This window comes from Suillus subaureus, assembly GCF_016647635.1.
Source record: "Suillus subaureus strain MN1 chromosome Unknown BJ212scaffold_17, whole genome shotgun sequence".
NCBI lineage: Eukaryota > Fungi > Basidiomycota > Agaricomycetes > Boletales > Suillaceae > Suillus > Suillus subaureus.
Window position 1 is genome coordinate 663638 of NW_024538573.1, and position 15210 is coordinate 678847.

Consider the following 15210-nt stretch of genomic DNA (forward strand, 5'->3'; position numbering starts at 1 on the left):
ATGCATGCACATTTGTCAGTATGTTCATGTCTTCTTTCTCTTGAATGATCACTGATATGATATATCTATCAGTAATAAAAGCCATTTTCAACTTTACAAATCACGCTGTGAAGCCGCAAACATCACCATGCACCCTCAAGCAGTTCCAACTGGTGAGGTTCAATCCCTGTGAGTTACATTTGCTGTATTGTAGTGTGTTGTACTGATTCATAGATAGTTCAAGGCAATCCACCCTTGATAGCAGCCTTGCCCTGAAAGCGCCCATGTTTACCAAGGCAGGGCTTCTGGAGTATATCATGGAGCTTGTTGTGACCGAGGATGAGGCATTGCAGCTCATCAACAAACCAGCCTTCTGCAACTTACTTTGTTATGTCTGCCCCACCCTTGCTGAAAGTGATGTGCCTCACTGCATGAAACTTATGGAGACTATTAAGGCCCGTGCAGTGGAGGTGGTCAACATCATTTATGAGCATCTTGCAAAGGTAGTGTTAAGGTCGTACTCAAGGGTTAACAGATCCTAAGGGCTTTGGCCTCAGCTCATGTGCTGTGCCCCTTACTTGAGTATTGTCCCTTATTTCAGGAAGGCAAGACTAACACATCCAGAGGGTCGGACAGGTAGCATAGTGGATCCAGATGACTTCTGGATGAGGGATAAGTATTATAAGACTAATCCAGACGAGTCCAGACTAGAAACTAGCAGTAATGGCTGTCATAGACAGAGGTGGATGGGGATAGACTATAGGAATCAATCCTAAGTCTCGGAGGGTAATGAGAGTAGCAGAACTAAGTTGATATTTGAACTGAGGTACTACAGAGGGTTACAGGAGGTTATATACTATAGGTATCTAACGGAATGATCAATCAGCAGAGTCCAAGGCTATGTACAAAGCATATGGATGGTCTATTGGTAAGTACAGTGGCTCAAAAAACTGTCCACATGTTTTGACATTTTTCACTATCTATGATATTGTGTGAGAACAAACAAATGCCTCAAGGACATGCTTATACCACATTGTAGTATGGCTTCAGGGCTTTCATTTGAGCCCTACACCGTGGGAATCGGTGGAGATATGGTGGAGATACAAGGCTCACAAAATGGTGACTCATGCGGACAGTTTTTTGACTCAAGTATTTTACAATAATAACCAGGTATTCTAGTATTTTGTATGACCTCCCTTGGCTTTAATTACTGCCTCTATCCTTCTAGGCATACTCTCAATTAATTTCTGGCAATCCTCAGCTGTGATCTTCCCCCATTCCACTGCTACTCTCTCCCAAAGCTCCCATACTCCTTTAGGGGGTTTTCATAGGCTTGAAGCTTTTTCTTGAGTGTTCCCCAGAGATGTTCAATGACATTGACATCAGGAGACTGTGCTAGCCAGTCAAGAACATTAATGTTATGTTCTTCAAACCATTCCTTAGCTCTTCTGGATGTGTGCTTGGGATCATTATCCTGTTGGAAAATGATATCTTCTTCATCAATCCCTGATTCTGCCAAGCTAGGCAGCAAGTGGTCATTTAAAATGACCACATACTGCTCAGCATTCATCTTCCCCTCAACCTCAGCAAGCATTCCCACACCATTCCATCCCATACAGCCCCATACCATTAAAGAACCTCCTCCAAACTTGACAGTCCCATTAACCTCTCTGTCTGTTAGGCCATCTCCCTTCTTTTTCCATACATATACCTTCCCATCTGACCCAATCCTATTGATTTTGGTCTCATCTGACCATATAACATGCTTGCAGTCCTCTACAGTCCAGTGTTGATGAGCTAAGGCAAAGGCTAGTCTTCTCTGCCTATGTTTGATGGAGAGAAGAGGCTTTTTCTTCTTTGTTACTGCCTTGAGATGAGCTGCCTTGAGAACATTCCTCACAGTTTGTGAAGAGACAGGGGTAGTGATGGTGGAATTGATATAATGGGTGGCTTGGACAGCATTATCAGCCTTTCCTGTAGTGATATGTTGGATAATAGCCCTTTTGTCAGTAGAGGTAAGCTTGGATGGACATCCTCCACAAGAGTTTTCCTTGTCTGGGTGGCTTTCTTTGATAAACTTGGCCACAGTGGACTTGCATACTCCAGTTCTAGAGGAAATTTGGTGAGCAAAGAGGCCAGCATAAGACAGAGAGAGGATATTATCCCTTTGAGCAGAGGAGATGGCTTTCATGGTGGTTATGACTATGATACATGAGATATTCTGGTTTATATAGTTAGATATAGTCATAAAATAACATAATGACACTACTTCATGATTTATATAGTTTTAATATACACTCAAAAAACTGTCTACATGAGTCATTATTTTATAAGCCTTATGTCTCCACCATATCTCCACCAATTCCCACAGTGTAGGGCTCAAATGAAAGCCCTGAAGCCATACTACAATGTGGTATAAGCATGTCCTTGAGGCATTTGTTTGTTCTCACACAATATCATAGATAGTGAAAATGTCAAAACATGCAGACAGTTTTTTGAGCCACTGGATGCACCCTGCACTCATTGTGTCAATAAGAGCAAGGTGTGCTCCTGGGAGGATGCTAAGTCTAATGCACTGGTGAGATATTCCTTGTCTCGGACATCTGGAACTGGGTGTACTGATGTCCGGATAGATCAAGTCTTGCAATGTCTGCAGGATCAATAGGGCCTCCTGTCCCGGAAGTGCGGACAAGCCCAGGGAACCGAGGTGGAAGAGGCAGCATGCTGTGGTGACTCCATCTCTGAAATCCAAGGGTAAGAGACATCAGAAGAGCCCTACCCCTGAGGAACTGAAAGTGGAGGATGCCTCCAATCCATGGACCAGAATAGAGACAGATGAGGGGAGTGTGGAGTATGATGACCAGGCCTGGGTTGCTGCTGCCAACAGCATAGTAGTGGAACTGGCCCAGACCAATGGACTTCTCCAGGAGAGTATTGGAGCTGCAGAAGGGAGTAGGTTGGTGATGGAGCAGATGAATACTAACATGGAGGACTTCATCCAGTAGCAGAGGGACTTCCAGTCCATCCTCCTGGAGGGGATCTGGAATGGATTCCAGATTGCAGACACCTCTACTCTGGATGATGCTGACAAGGATGTTGAGGAGGAGGCTGGAGGATCTGGAGGGGACATGGAGACTGATGGATGAGGAGCTCTGGATTTCTGCTTCTGCCCCTAATGTACTTGTATCTGATTTTGTACTCATTGTAATGCAATTGAACCAGGTTTGTCTGGATATGAAGAGTGAAATACTGAAACTAGGTCTGATGCGTTTCCAAGTTCCATGGCTAGTAACCAGGACGTCTCTTCATCTGTCCCTTCATATCCAGACCACCGGACAAGGTAGAGAAGCTGACATTGTTGTCTCTGGCAGTCCAACTTAGAGTCTAGGATTTCGGATATCTCATATTCTGGTTCTCCATCAACTTCTATTGGAGGTGAGGGTGGTTGGATATGATTAGGGATGGTGTTTGGAACTGCGGGTTCTAGTTGGGAGACATGGAAGACCAGATGTACTGAGCGCATGGAATCCGGGAGTCAGATGGTGAAGGAATGCGATCTGGGACAGGATATAATGTCAAAAGGACCTAAGTTCTTTTCCAAGAGCTTCTTGGAGGGGCGAATGGAACAGAAGTACTTTGCTTTGACAAAGACTTGATCTCCAACCTTGAAGTCTGGGGCTGGTATCCACCTTGTGTCCACAGACCCTTGATAATGTTCTTGTGTGTGGGTCATTTCTTCTCAGAGGAATTGGTGAAGCTCATTGAGGTCTATGGCATATTCCTGTGCACAGACAGAGGAAAGGTCACACTCCAGGTGGATGGACATGTTCGGATGGTAACCCTTGTTGGCAAAGAAGGGGGAGACTCCAGTGGTAGCACTCGGAGCATTGTTGTATGCAAATTCAGCCAAGGGGAGTAGTTCCAACCAGTTATCCTGCTGATAGTTACATTAGATCCAGAGGTATTGTTCTAGGGTTTGATTGGTACACTCGGTTTGTCTGTCCCCTTCCGGATGATATCCGGATGTGAAATGGAGGATCATATCTAATGCTTTTCCTAAGGACTGGAAGAAGTGGGATATGAACTCTGTTCCCTGGTCCAAGGTTACAGTGGCTCAAAAAACTGTCCACATGTTTTTGCATTTTTTACTATTTACAATATTGTGTGAGAATACATAAAGACCTCAGTGACATGCTAATACCATATTGTAGTGCTGCTTCAGGGCTTTGGATTGAGCACCACATCGTGAGAATCAGAGGAGATATGGTGGAGATACAAGGCTTACAAAATCATGACTCATGCGGACAGTTTTTTGAGCACATATTAAAACTATATAAATCATCATTTATGACACCATAACAATCATGCCACCATTAAATAAATTATAAAGTGGTGTCATTATGTCATTTTAAAACCATATCTAACTATACAAACCAAAAATTTCCATATGTCATGATTATATTCACTATGAAAGCCACCCCCCCTGCTCAAAGGGATAATATCCTCTCTCTTTCCTATTCTGGCCTCTCTGCTTGTCAAATTTCCTCTAGAACTGGAGTATCCAAGTCCACTGTGGCCAGGTTCATCAAAGAAAGTCACACAGACAAGGAAAACTTCTGTGAAGGGCATCCATCCAAGCTCACCTCTACTGATAGGAGGGCTATTATTCAACATATCACTACAGGAAAGGCTGATAATGCTGTCCAGGTCACCTATTACATCAATTCCACCATCACATTCCCTGTCTCTTCACACACTGTGAGAAACATTCTCAAGACAGCTCATCTCAGGTCAGTAACAAGGAAGAAAAGGCTCTCCTCTCTATCACACATATGCAGAGATGACTAACCTTTGCCTTAGCCCATCAGAATTGGATTACATGGACTGGAAGCATGTTATATGATCATATAAGACCACAATAAATAGGATTGGGTCAGATGGCAAGGTATATATGTGAAACAAGAAGGGTGCTAGTCCTCTCTGCATATGTGTGATAGAGAGGAGAGCCTTTTCTTCCTTGTTACTGACCTGAGATGAGCTGTCTTGAGAATGTTTCTCACAGTGTGTGAAGAGACAGGGAATGTGATGGTGGAATTGATGTAATAGGTGACCTGGACAGCATTATCAGCCTTTCCTGTAGTGATATGTTGAATAATAGCCCTCCTATCAGTAGAGGTGAGCTTGGATGGATGCCCTTCACAGAAGTTTTCCTTGTCTGTGTGACTTTCTTTGATGAACCTGGCCACAGTGGACTTGGATACTCCAGTTCTAGAGGAAATTTGACAAGCAGAGAGGCCAGAATAGGAAAGAGAGAGGATATTATCCCTTTGAGCAGGGGGGGTGGCTTTCATAGTGAATATAATCATGACATATGGAAATTTTTGGTTTGTATAGTTAGATATGGTTTTAAAATGACATAATGACACCACTTTATAATTTATTTAATGGTGGCATGATTGTTATGGTGTCATAAATGATGATTTATATAGTTTTAATATGTGCTCAAAAAACTGTCCGCATGAGTCATGATTTTGTAAGCCTTGTATCTCCACCATATCTCCTCTGATTCTCACGATGTGGTGCTCAATCCAAAGCCCTGAAGCAGCACTACAATATGGTATTAGCATGTCACTGAGGTCTTTATGTATTCTCACACAATATTGTAAATAGTAAAAAATGCAAAAACATGTGGACAGTTTTTTGAGCCACTGTATGTGGGATGGAACACCATGCTTGGAGAACACATGGAGTAGGAACAAGCAAGCAAGGTCTGGAGAGGTGATAGTATTGTGGGTTGGAACAAATATTGCTTGCTTGGATAGATGATCTATGATGACAAGGATGGCTGTGAAGCTGGAGGAGTCCGGAAGTTGCTCAATAAAATCCATGGAGATGGAGTTCCAAGGCTTGTCTGGAACAGGGAGTTGTTTGAGCAATCCATATGGTTTATGTCTTGGAACCTTGGCTCGGGCACAGGTGGTGCATGATTTAACATAGTCTTTGACATAGGTGCATATTCTGGGCCAGGTATATTCATGTCAGATGAGTTCTAACGTCTGATTCTGGCCAAAGTGTCCAGACAGAGGATGGTCATGTGTGTTCCGGAGGATGTGAAGTCGAAGGTCATTGGAATTGGGGACATATATATGATTGTCGCAATGGAGGAAACCACTATCATCCATGGTCCATCTGGGATCCAGAGGACTGGACATTTGAGTGGACACAATAGGGTCATTAGGGAGAGCAGATAGGATATCATTTTGGAGTTGGTCAACATCCATGAGTACAGCTGCTCAGAGCACCAGATATGCTAAGGTTGAAGCTTGTAGGGACGAAGCTAACTGTTCAGACATGAACACTGGACAGAAGTTATGAGGGTTAACTTGAGCATAGTCCTTATCCCCCTCTTTGGGATAGACATCCCAGCATCTAGTGAGGGAATCTGGTTTTGCTCCAAGTTTTCTGGGACAGAAACAGATGATGAGATTGAATTGGTGGAGGAACTCTGACCAATGTGCCTGATGGCGAGAGAGGAGTTTGGTGGTTGTGAAGTACTCAAGGTTCTTGTGGTCTGTGACAGCATCAATAGGCTCAGATGAGCCTTCTAGGTAGTGTCACCAGGTCTGGAAAGCTTCATATATGGCTAGGAGTTCCTTGTTGTGGGTATCATAGTTGAGTTCTGGAGCAGACAGGGTTCTAGAATAGAACACTACTGGATGAAGCTCTGAGTCTGGACATACAATGGACAGTATTCCAGCGATAGCATAATCAGAGGCATCAGTCTCAATAACAATAGGAACATTCAGGATCCAGTGCATAAGCACCAGAGCAGAAGTGAAGGCTTTCTTGAGTGCAGCAAATGATTTCTGGCAATCCTCCAAAAAGTCCCAGTTAACATTCTTGCATGTAAGCCAGGTGAGTGGAGTGACGATGTCTGAGTAGTTGAAGATGAAACAATGATAGAAATTTACGAATCCAAGGAAGGATTGAACATCCTTGACCTTCCATGGCTCCGGCCAGTCAACAATAGCTTTGACTTTATTGGATGACATAGTAAGGCCTTCCAGAGACAGGAGGTAACCAAGGTATTCTATGGAATCAGAGTAGAACTTGCATTTCTCTGGTTTGGCATAGGGTTGATGCTTTTGGAGTCGTCAAAGTACTTTTTGGACGTGTTGCTTATGGGATGCAAGGTCATGGGAATAGATGAGTATGTCGTCCAGATACACCACAGTGCATATGTCAAGCATATCGGTGAAGATGCTATTGACAAAACACTGGAAAGCCACTGGAGCATTGGTGAGACCCTCAGGCATAACTAACCACTCATAGGAGCCATAGTGCATCCAGAAAGCTGTCTTCCACTCATCTCCGGAAGAGATACGGATGAGATGGCAAGCGGACTGGAGGTCAATCTTAGTGTAAACTTTGGCATGGCTCAAAGAGTCTAAGAGGTCGGCAATGAGGGGCAATGGATAGCGGTCTTTCTTGGTGATCTTGTTCAGGCCATGGAAATCCACACAAAGATGCAGGGAGCCATCCTTCTTTTTGACAAACAGGACAGGGGCTCTGTGCAGAGAGGAGGAGGAGCAGAGGAGTCCAGACAAGATATTTTCATCCAGGAACTTCCAGAGAGCTTCAAGCTCAACCAGGGAAAGGGAATATATGGTGCCTAGGGGTGGAGCAGTACCTTCCTCTAAGTCGATCTTTAGGTCATAAGGCCTATGAGGAGGAAGTTGGCTAGCTTTTCCCTTGTCAAAGACATCCGCATATTCATGATACTCTGGAGGGATCACAGATAGATCCAGAGCATTGGATGAAGTGGATACAGAATGGATCTTGGCACCAGAAGGACATAGGAAGATGCTGAACTGCTTGGAACCTTCTAACTTACAGGCCCAGCAAAAGGCAACTGTGTTGATTAGAGAAATGTTAAGCTCAGAGGTATCAGTGGAGGTGTCTGGAGTATTCAGAGGGGTAGTTTCCACTGGAGGTGGTGGAGGTGATATCAGAGGGGTCAATGGCATTCCATGAGATAAAGTCTGGAACTCAATGCTGTGCAAAACCCAGTCAATCAATGGATTGTGTCGGGTAAGCCAGCTATATCCAAGGATGATAAGACAGGATGAATCCAAAGGAGTTATGTAGAATGTATCAGAGGTGACTACACTGGATGAGAAATGGATGGGCAGATCTATAGCTTCAGAAATGGTTGCATTACAAGTACCATCAAACAAATGGAGCAGAATCGGAAGAATTGCATAGGTAGGTAGATTATATTTACGGACAAAGTTGGATTCTATGAAGCAATGGGAGGAACCACAATCTACAAGAGCTGGAAAGTCGGAAATATTGGAATACATAGGAATGGAAACATATGGACAGAGAGAGTTTGGATCAGACAAAGATACAGCATTGAGTCATAGCTCTGTTGCACAGGTTGAGTCAATGTGACCCTCATTCTGTGTGGAATCAGGAGGGTTGCGGATTATTTTTTCACCTCGTCTGAGGCATCCAGTTTGGTTTCTGGATTGACTGTAGCTGTGTGACCTTTGGTAGCGTGCAAAGTCGACTTTGTTCAGTCCCAAGCAGTATGCCCAGGTCCACCACAGAACAGACAGAGCTTCCTGTCCAGCCTTCTCTGATGCTCTTTGGATGTAAGCTTTCTGTCCTTACCCAGCTTGTTGCTAAGGTCCAGAGCTTTAGAAGCGGAGGTAGTGGATGAAGTTGTCTTTCTGGATTTGTTGTTTCCGGAGGAAATGCTTCCAGATCCAGACACATTGGCATTGGTCTGTTTGGAAGACTTGGCAGGAGGATTGGGTGTGGAGGATTTGGTTTTATGGGAGATCTCTCCCTTGTGTTCCCAATAGCAGGCATCAATGGTTTGCACAAGGGTTTTGTATTCCGAGAGTGTGCCAGGTTTTCCCATGCGGCTGATTTCATCCTTGATATGAGCAGGAAGTCCATTATAGAATTATTGGCATAGGGCTCCATCACCCCATCCGCAGACCTGAGAGGCAAGTCATTGGAATTCTACAACATACTTGTTGATGCACTGTCTGTCGCACATATTGAGTTGCTTGAGCTGCATTTCCACATCTCCAGAGGGGTCATGAGGTCCGAAATTGGTCTGGAGTTCAAGCATGAACTTGGAATAGTCATCCATCTAGTCCGGACGATTGGTATGTTCATCAGAAAGGAGGCTGGGTTCAAACCATTCAAGGGCCATTCCTTTGAGGTAGGATTGGGCGAAATTGACTTTAGACCTTCCAGTACAGAAAGCATTGGGTTTGCTCTGGAAGTTGAGCTCGCACTGGACAAAGAATGCATGAAGTTTCCAGGGCTCGGTGCCATCAAAGACATCTGGCTCCTGGACCTTGACTTTAGGATCTTTGGGAAGGGTGGTGTGACAATTGTTTTGGGTGAGATTGTTGATAGTTCTGGATAGGAGTACCATAACGCAATCCTGTGGACCCAGGCCATCATCTCTATCATCATCATCTTCATCATCTGGATCATCATCCAGATTTCCACCATTACCATCCAGTGGGTTTCCGCCAGGGGTATCATGATCAATGTCATCATCATCCAGATCTCTTTGGCCCAGAGGGGCTAGGGCTGGAGTCCATGTAGGGGTCTCCAGATGTTGACGACTCAGAAGCTCTGAGATGCTTCTGGCAGTAGCGCGCTGGCTAACATGATGCTGTGAGAAGCTATTGAAGGTTTTGACAATAGGAGTGGAATCACGGCAGGTGGATACTAATCCGGCTGCTTGGAGAGTGTTTGCAGTTTTGGTTGGAGCCATAGGAAGTGTAAGTATACTTGGTAAGGTGTGAGTTTGAATATACTGTTAAGGTTGTACTCAAGGGTTAATGGATCCTAAGGGCTTCAGCCTCAGCTCATGCGCTGTGCCCCTTACTCAAGTATTGCCCCTTATTTTAGGAAGGCAAGACTAATGTGTCCAGAGGGTCAGACGGGTAGCGTAGCAGATCCAGATTACTTCTGGATGAGGGATAAGTATCGTAAGACTAATCCAGATGAGTCCAGACTAGAAACTAGTGTTACAACCACATACACCCCTATTCATTTTCTCTTCCTTACTGTGTATTATGTCACAAGCTGCATGATGCTGCCACTAGACTTACTTCTGACTCATGTATTACATCACAATCGCCATTGCCATTGTTAGATGATCTATTCTTACTATCACTTATGCATCCCTTATCTCTGACTCATTTCATTCTCACGCCTGCCCTAAAGCACAGTAGTTCACTATAAATAGCCCTCCTGTACACTTTAGTTCTTTACTTTAATCTTACTAGGTTTTACCTTGAATATCCTTCACTTGAGACTCCAATCTCTTGTCATCTGAACCGTACTTTAAGATAGAGGCACTCCCTCTACCTTAGCTTACACTGAATGCTCGACTTATTGTCTTGCGTAGAATCTCAACAAGAAGTCCTTAACTCTTATTGAGTTGCTTGTTGTTAGAACTACCCTAGTTTGTAACAAAAGATTAAAGTCCCTATCGAACCTCTCCATCTAGGGAGGCCCCAGTAGCTCAAAGCAAGATGACCCCTTGGGTTAAGAAGTATTGGTGGGAGAGTGATCCAAATGACATCCCCACAGAACCAGAAGAAGAATATCATGAGGCTGAAGGTCCGGATATCACAGAGAACAGAGAGAGACAAATTCCATCCCCTGTAACCACAGAACCTGACCAGCATTTGACTACATCAGCAGACGAATTCCCAGAAGAACAGCCACCCCGAAATCTTTCCACACATCCTAGTATCAGAATGTCTAGCTCTTCATCCAAACTCAAAGCCAGAACACCAAAAGACTACGATGGAAGCCCTGACCACACTTTAAGATGGTTGTTTTCAGTGAAAGCATATTTCACTGTTAACTCTTCAGTTTACAATACTGATGAGAAGAAGGTCATTACCACACTTGCATATATGACTAAAGATAGTGCTATGGGATGGGTGTTAACATTTTACACCGAAGTAGACAACTCCACCTCGAAATCTTACGGAACCTTCGCAAACTTCAAAGCCAAGTTCAAAGAAGCATTCACACCAGTGGATGCTGTTGGTACTGCTATGAATAAACTCCAAACCCTGAAGCAGATGAGTGACCTCACTTCCTATATCGCCAGTTTCAGGACCCTTGCTGCACAAGCCGCCATAAAGCAAGATGCCGTCCTGATTATGTTCTTCAATGATGGACTCAAGAAGGGAATCGGTAATGCCATTTATCAGATGGAAACTGTCCCTACAGACTTTGACAAATATGTCCAAGCCATGATTAGACTTGATGGTAATTGGCAACATGGTGCAATTTTCTGCAACAACAATTGCATGACCACAAAGCCTACTGGTCAATGTTATGTTCCCAGACCCTCCATTGATTGCTGCAACCCCAATGCTATGGAGGTCAACCACCTCACTGAAGAAGAGAAAACTGAACACTACCAGAATGGCAAGTGTTTCAACTGTCACCAGAAGGGCCATGTCTCCTGTAACTGCCCCAAGAAGAAGAACGGCAAAGCTCCTGTGCATTGCACTGAGCCAGCCAAAGAAGAGGATGAAGAAGAAGTCTGTTGTATCAATGAGGATTTTTGATGTGGAAGACTGGATCAACATTAGTATCTTCCAATGTACCTATTAGGCTTGTTCAAGGTGTAGGAATCAGAAAGGAACTTTGTGTTCCCATTTCCCTCATCTCCAAAACTTGCCTGAAAACCATTGAAATGACTGCTGTCGTTGATTCCAGAGCTGCTGGAACTTTTATCTCTGAAGACTTCATTAAGCTTCATAAAATCTGAATGCATAAACTTATGAAACCATTCCAGGTTACCACCATAGATGGAAGCTATGCGAAAGGAGGTGCAATCACTCACTACTGTGTCCTTATCATAAAAATCAATGAATGATCCATGCTTGGAAAGTTCAACATCATGAAACTAAGCCATCATGATCAGATTTTGCTAGGAATCCCTTGGCTGCACACCATGGATCCAATCATTCAGTGGAAAGCCAAAACATTGGAACTCTCTCATACCAAGAAAAGTGATTTGATAGAAAAAGATGTTGACACTGAACGAAAGAAGAATAATCTCCCTTCTCTCTTTCAGAAAACCATCAAAACCCCAATCGATAAAACATGGAAAAACTCCTGTTTGAAGAAAGAAGAGATGCCAGTTGTAGCGCTGCCAAAGATACCTCCTGTGCAACCCATGCCAGAACCACTCCCTTGAGCAACAATCAAAGAAATCCCTGATGAGGAAGCACCCCTGGTTTTACCCAACCTTGACCCCATCCCTGATGATGATGACAACTCTTTTGATACCAAAGATGATGTATGGACTTCAGACTATGCACCACCTGTATGCAAACTTGCAATGTATCATCTTGATGAGGATGAATTTTTGGTTGAATACCCTGTCAATGCTACTAAGCTCTGGGTTATCACCAACATTCCCATGGACACCCCATTAACCAAAGATGGTACCAGTGCTGCAGAACAAAAACCCATGGTCACACCCTTGTCACAGCCCATCAAATACATCAAAACCAGTAACAAAGCTCAGCAATTTGCATTAGCAGCTGGGCTTGAACAAAAGAAGAAATTGTTCAAAGAACTCGTCCCTTCTTACCTCCATGACTTTGCCAACGTCTTTGCTAAAGATGGACTAAATCAGTTACCCCTGGAATGTCCTGGGATTGACCATTGCATTGATACTAAACCTGGTTTTGTCCCTAAAACATCCAAGGTCTATCCATTGTCAGAAGCAGAATGAACTGCCATCAAAGCATTCATTGATGAAAATGTACAGAAAGGGTTCATCTCTGAGTCTAAATCACTGCAAGCTAGTGGATTCTTCTTTGTTGGAAAGAAAAGTGGTGACCTACGCCCTTGTCAAGACTATTGATATATTAATGATTGGACAGTGAAGAACGCTTATCCTCTCCCACTCCCATTGTCCTTGGTCACTTGATTACATGGTGCTAAATATTTCACAAAGATGGATGTCTGTTCTGGATATAATAACATTCGAATTCACCCTGATGATTGTTGGAAAGCAGCATTTACCACTGAGTACAGCCTTTTTGAACCTAACATCATGTTTTTCGGTCTTTGCAACTCACCCGCCACTTTTCAAGCATACATGAATTGGACCTTCCAGCAAGAAATAAATGAAGGATGGTTGGTCATTTACATGGACGACATCCTTATCTTTTCAAATGACCTCCCTTCCCACCACACTCAAACCTGTCATGTCTTAGAGTGAATCCACGCTGAACGTCTGTTCCTGAAACCGGAGAAGTGCACTTTTGATGCCAAAGAAGTTGAATACTTAGATATGATCATCCATCCCAGATGTGTTGCAATGGATGTCGTGAAAACCAATGGTATTCATGACTGGCCTGTCCCTACCACAATAAAAGAAGTTTGGTTGTTCCTTGGGTTCTGCAATTTCTATCACAATTTCATTCCTCATTACTCCAATATTGCTAGACCCTTGATCAACCTCACCAAGAAGGACATGGTATTCCATTGGTCTGACCCATGTGCCTCCACATTTATCATGCTTAAGGAATGCTTCCTAAAGAAACCTGTATTATGAAACCCTGGTCCTAGTCGGCAGTTTGCCATTGCCACTGATGCCTCACTCATTGCCACTGGAGCAGTCTTGCTGCAGACTGATGAAAACGGAGTCTACCATCCATGTGGATACCTCTCCCAAACCCTGAACCCAGCTGAAAGAAATTATCAGATCTTTGATCATGAACTTCTTGCTGTCATCTGCACCCTTACTGAATGGCGACATTACCTTGAAGGAAACCCTCATCCAGTCATTGTCTTTATGGATCATAAGAACTTGCTCTACTTCCGTACTGCACAGAAACTGACCTGTCGCCAAGCACGTTGGCAACTCCTCCTCTCCTGTTATGACATAGAACTCCATCATGTTGCTGGAACTAAACTCGCCACCCCTGATGCACTCTCCAGATGTCCTGATCATGGAACCAGCCAAGGAGACAACAATGACATCACACTCCTGCCAGACTCTATGTTTGTATGACTTCTTGATGTAGAACTTATGACCACACTCATGAATCCAGACCCTACTGATCCTGATCCAATCTTCCAGGCTGCCGCAGATGCCCTTGATGGCTTATCCCTTCCCCCCATGAAATCTGCTCTCTCTGATTGGACAATTAAGGAGGACATCTTGTATTACAAAGATTGTGCCTATGTCCACCCTGCTGGACAACACCTGATTCTTGAACAATGTCATGACCATGCTTCTGCTGGTCATCCTGGCCATTTTAAAACTGAAGAGCTTGTCAAGTGTGACTTTTGGTGGCCTTCTATGGGTTCCTATATTTGGAAATACGTTGACGGTTGCACTCTTTGTCAGCAGATGAAATCTGACATGCACCCTGTAACTCCTCCACTCGTCCCTATCCCCTCCATCGCCTCTGCACCCTTTGCTCAAATCTCTGTTGACCTAATCACTGATCTCCCCATGTGCATGGGTTTTGACTCTGTCATGGTCATGGTCGACCATGGCCTTATGAAGGGGGTAATTCTGATCCCTTGCATGAAAACCATCACTTCTGAAGGCATTGCCTCAAAGTTTTTCAAATATGTCTATCACCGCTTCAGTCTCCATGAGAAAGTAATATCTGATCGAGGACCACAGTTCATATCAAAGTTCTCTAAAGCCCTTGCAAAGCTCCTAAAATATGACATCACCATGTCCACCACTTATCATCCTCAGACTGATGGACAGACCGAATGTCTCAACCAGGAACTTGAGACTTATCTCCGCATTTACTGCCGTAATCACCCAGAGGATTGGGTGGAGCATCTCCCTATGGCTGAGTTTGTCCATAACCACCAAAAACATGACTCACAAAATGCATCCCCTTTCTTCCTTATGATGGGATATGAACCTTGAGCTCTCCCACACACCCTTCCTGATTCTACAGTACCTGCTGCAGAAGATTGACTCTGTCTACTTCAGAAATTGAGAGAAGAAGTACTATCTTGTCACAACCTTGCTATGCAGCGAATGGCAGAACGAATGCATGGACAGGAGTATCACCTGTGGAAAGTGGGGGATAAAGTTTGGTTATCAGGAAAGAACCTGATTATGCAACTACCATCATGAAAGCTTGCACCAAAATGATATGGCCCCTTCCCTATCGTCACTGT

At 43.9% G+C, this 15210-nt stretch overlaps 1 protein-coding gene across 1 annotated transcript; it reads left to right on the forward strand.

The window, feature by feature from the left end:
- Positions 1-127: 127 nt before the first annotated feature.
- BJ212DRAFT_1481190 (uncharacterized protein) lies at positions 128-521 on the forward strand (the record flags this gene model as incomplete). The annotated part of the gene is made up of 2 exons (XM_041340218.1): positions 128-168; positions 218-521. The coding sequence occupies 2 exons, from the start codon at positions 128-130 to the stop codon at positions 519-521; spliced, it is 345 nt and encodes a 114-aa protein (XP_041192927.1).
- Between the last annotated feature and the right edge of the window lie 14689 nt (positions 522-15210).